The sequence below is a fragment of the Castanea sativa genome, chromosome 8 (genome assembly GCF_040712315.1).
Source record: "Castanea sativa cultivar Marrone di Chiusa Pesio chromosome 8, ASM4071231v1".
Lineage (NCBI taxonomy): Eukaryota > Viridiplantae > Streptophyta > Magnoliopsida > Fagales > Fagaceae > Castanea > Castanea sativa.
In genome coordinates, this window is record NC_134020.1 from 38,719,894 (window position 1) to 38,723,652 (window position 3,759).

The 3,759-nt window shown below is 34.3% G+C and overlaps 1 protein-coding gene across 1 annotated transcript; it reads right to left on the reverse strand.

The window, feature by feature from the left end:
- Positions 1–611: 611 nt before the first annotated feature.
- LOC142607134 (uncharacterized) lies at positions 612–3,759 on the reverse strand. Its single transcript, XM_075778558.1, has 4 exons — positions 3,305–3,759; positions 3,166–3,202; positions 1,487–1,570; positions 612–989 (listed from the first exon to the last, which is right to left on the reverse strand). Exons 1-4 carry the CDS (start codon positions 3,671–3,673, stop codon positions 937–939), a joined length of 543 nt encoding a protein of 180 aa, XP_075634673.1. The 5' UTR covers positions 3,674–3,759; the 3' UTR covers positions 612–936.

The window sequence follows — 3,759 nt, forward strand, 5'->3', positions numbered from 1 at the left end:
GTGAATGACTTACAAAACAAAACTTCAGGTCGTAAAATCAAATTTCTAAAACTTTGGAGTGTAAAATTTAAATAATCCCAAACTTCAAGAGTGTAATTTGCAATATACTCAAAACAAATATAACAAACATACTTGATTGAGTATATACAATGGGTACTCACTTAATTTTACAATTGACAATTGAGCCAATAACTTTGTAACTCAATTGGTTGGCACCTCTTAACGTTTTTAACGGAAACATCCAAGGTTAAATTCCCACTCCTCAAACTATTGAATTATTATTATTAAAAAAAATAATAAAATAAAAAAACCTTAATTTTGCTTTTGAATTTGACTTTAGAAATAAACATGATTCAAACCAACAATCAAAGTGAATCATACCCAACTGTAATCCTAAAATAGGAGATTTTGACATTGTCATAATGTTCATATTTACAGATGAGGTGGTCAGTTACATTTTCACTATGGCATCAGACATGGTCTTTACTTCCTCACCTTGTCCATCAAATAACAACAACCATAATGAGACCTCCTTTCTTTCACAAACAACAACCTATAATTTTCTAAATCTGTCACTGAAATGTCATAAAATATTGTTTTTAAAACATACCTTCCACTTGTAAGATAATTATCATTAGATACAAAAAAAAATGGTTCACAGAACTTAAAAATCATCTACAATGAAAAAAAGTAATACAACAGAATTTACAATTCTTTCATTCCTTGACTTTGTCACCAATTTCCAGTAAGTTAAGGACAAGGAGAGTAGACAACAGAAAAGACGGGGATGAGGATATATTTAGGAAAAGAAAAAGAAAATTAGCAAGGTACTGGACCAGGGGGGGAAAAAGGAAGAAGAAGAAGAAGCTAGGGGCAAAATCTTACAGATTGAAAACATAGGGATTGAGAAGAGAAAAAAAAAATCTCAGACAAAGCTCACAGCCGTGTAGAATATCCAGAACCTCCACATTTCTTGCAGAAGATTAATCCTACAGAAAGACGACTGATTAAGGTTGAGGTAAAAGTAAATAGAAATTGAACTAAATAAAAAAATTCAACAATTCTAGAATCTGATATATTTTAAGGGCATAAAAGCTCAAGGCCCAAGGACCATATCATTTGTTGCTTGAAACTAATAGAATAGCACGATTAACTTCTATTTGCATGATTTTCTGTTCCAATTTCATATGAGAATAGGTCATTCCAAGGTGTTTCACATTGCATCAGAATGCAAGAATTGGTGGTCATTTGAAAATGAAGGTCACATAATAATATGTAGAAAGACCATTCATCAATATGCTTGAATGGTTTTGTGTCCAAAAATGATCATAATCCCGAAGCTAAAAACAAAGATTTCATCAAATTGCTCATTCAAAATTTCAAAATAATATGGAAATAAAATTGAGAGAATGATTAATATCAATTTTCCAAAAGCCCCATCTTTTAAACTTTTTCAGAAGTATCTGAGCGTCAGAAAGAGTAATACCTGCGCCTTTGCACACTTTACAATCAACCAAACCTGTCTCTTTCTTCATCTTACCGTTGTTACAGAACACACATTTTGTGCCACCTGCCCATCAAAGAGCACTTCTATAAACATGCTATTTTTCTTGAACACCAAATACCAAAAAAAAGGAAAAAAAAAGGAAGCTGGTCACAGTAGAAAAGGGATACCAGGGAAGATGTTTTACTTTAAAGAAATCATGTCACTACAAGCAGAAAACAGATACTGAGGGAAGAATCATGAAAAACAGGGTTAGCACATTTTCCAAAGTACTAAGCATTAATAAAATTATGGCACATAAGACCATTTTTTTAAAAAAAAAACACCGTTTACACTAGATTTTAGTATGTTGAAGTATTATGCTTCTGTAAGTTACATGCAACCATACATCTATTGAAATAGATGACCACAAATTGGGCTTTTGAGCCATTTGAAATACACAAGCACACTTAAGCAATGAGCAATAAAGTGAAGCATAGCAGTCCACTTTACACTCTCAAAATCGCTGATAAACCATCACTACATTTCATTATGCTTAGACCTTTCAAAATTCTTGCTGTACATCACTTGTCCAACCAGGAAGCAGCCATTCACAAAAGTATAGGATTAGTTATCTAACAAAGTGCCAGTCAGAAAGGAAGCAAAAGAGACTCAGATGTAACAGAAATATCGATGACATTCAACATCCCTACACACCCCCACCCTCCAACCTCAAGGTGAAAAGGAAGAGAAGAAAAGAACAGAACACAAAATTTTTTTTAAGTAACGATGTAGATCGGACCTAAAGAACCAACAGCAATCTATGAGGCCCACTACTTAATGCACCAACAAACTTAGTTTAATTTTTTTTCTAAGGAAGCCTAATATGAATTGAGTTTTAGAAAATCGAACAAATGTATAAATAGTTACAGAGATAATCCAGAGGATTTTACTGCTGCAAACCGGACCTAAGTTACCTCAAAGTACCCTTTTTTTTTTAATCCATCTGATAGACAAGTACTATTTATTTCCAAGCAATGCTACAACCATTTAAGTACGTATACAAGTTGAGGAGCCTCATAGCTCAATTGCACTTTCTAGTGTTTTCAAAATAGACATCCTAAGTTCTAATCCACCCCTCCCCCAACTATCGAATTATCAATAACAAAAAAAGAAGGTACATATTCAACAGAAACAATAGTTTTACTTGTGAAATCATCCCATATCACATGGACACCATATTACCATTATCCCAAATGATTTCCCAAACATAGAGTCTTCTTTCCTAATCAATCTCAATTAAACATACAACCTATGCCACAATGGATGACCTCTTACCTTTTAGTAAACCCCCCAAAAATCTTGGAAAATTCAAGCTGATTATCTAAAAAGTACATATTTCCATCGTGCAGTGACACCAATATGATGGCATTCAACAAAGTGCACTTATTTTCTAAAGAAGACACTATTGTTTAGTTTTCCTGCTACACGTATTAAGAACTTTCATAATAAAGATGCCAATGCAACACATGCAATATATGATTCATAAAACAAAATTGAGAAAAGCCCATTAGAAATCACCCAGAGGAAATAATTAATATGGCAAAAAGGACATCATTCATGACTTTGTTTGAAAAAAAAAAAAAAAAAAGCAAAAAGTCTTTAGAAAGCATAGTTGTTACCATTGCCAGCGCATCGCTCACACGGCACAGGATCTCCCTGCAAAAGAGTATGAAAACAAAGTACTAAAAACCAAAACTTATATTATGAAACAATGCCACATACATATAAAGAGAGGTTAATATACATACACACACACACCTTGAGACCAAGAAAAAGTGAGAGAGAAATGGCGGCTAAGACACTGAGAGTGGCAAGTAAAGTTTGGGTATCCAATTCCAACTCCAAGAGGCTATCAGAAGCAAAGCCGGTGAAGAGCAAAACCGGGAGGTTGAAGAGGCTTGTTGTTGGTACAATGCCTTTGAGTTTGGGTTTGGGCAATCTACAAATACAACAGCTGCGAGACACTTCAGCTGGAGCTGGGCTTTGTGGTTTTGTTGGAAGAGAATAATGATAATAACAATAATGAGTGGCTGTGGCTTTAACGGTAGTCTTTGAAGATGAAGAAGAAGAGGAAGAGGAAGAGGAAGAAGAGAGTGGATGGAGAGAGTGTAAAGACTGTGTCGCCATGGATATTAGATAATACGAGGAGATTATTAATATGTGGCGCTTAGCTCTGCCTTCCCTTTTCGCTCTGCCTTCCCTTCTCTTTCTTT

What these genes read in the sequence shown, in the direction of transcription:
- LOC142607134 (XM_075778558.1), bottom strand. Translation starts at nt 3,673, where the DNA reads ATGGCGACACAGTCTTTACACTCTCTCCATCCACTCTCTTCTTCCTCT. An exon ending in CACTTTTTCTTGGTCTCAAG is followed by an intron (nt 3,203 to 3,304) that starts GTGTGTGTGTGT and finishes ACTCTTTTGCAG; the next exon opens with GGAGATCCTGTGCCGTGTGA. An exon ending in TAAAGTGTGCAAAGGCGCAG is followed by an intron (nt 990 to 1,486) that starts GTATTACTCTTT and finishes GTCTTTCTGTAG; the next exon opens with GATTAATCTTCTGCAAGAAA.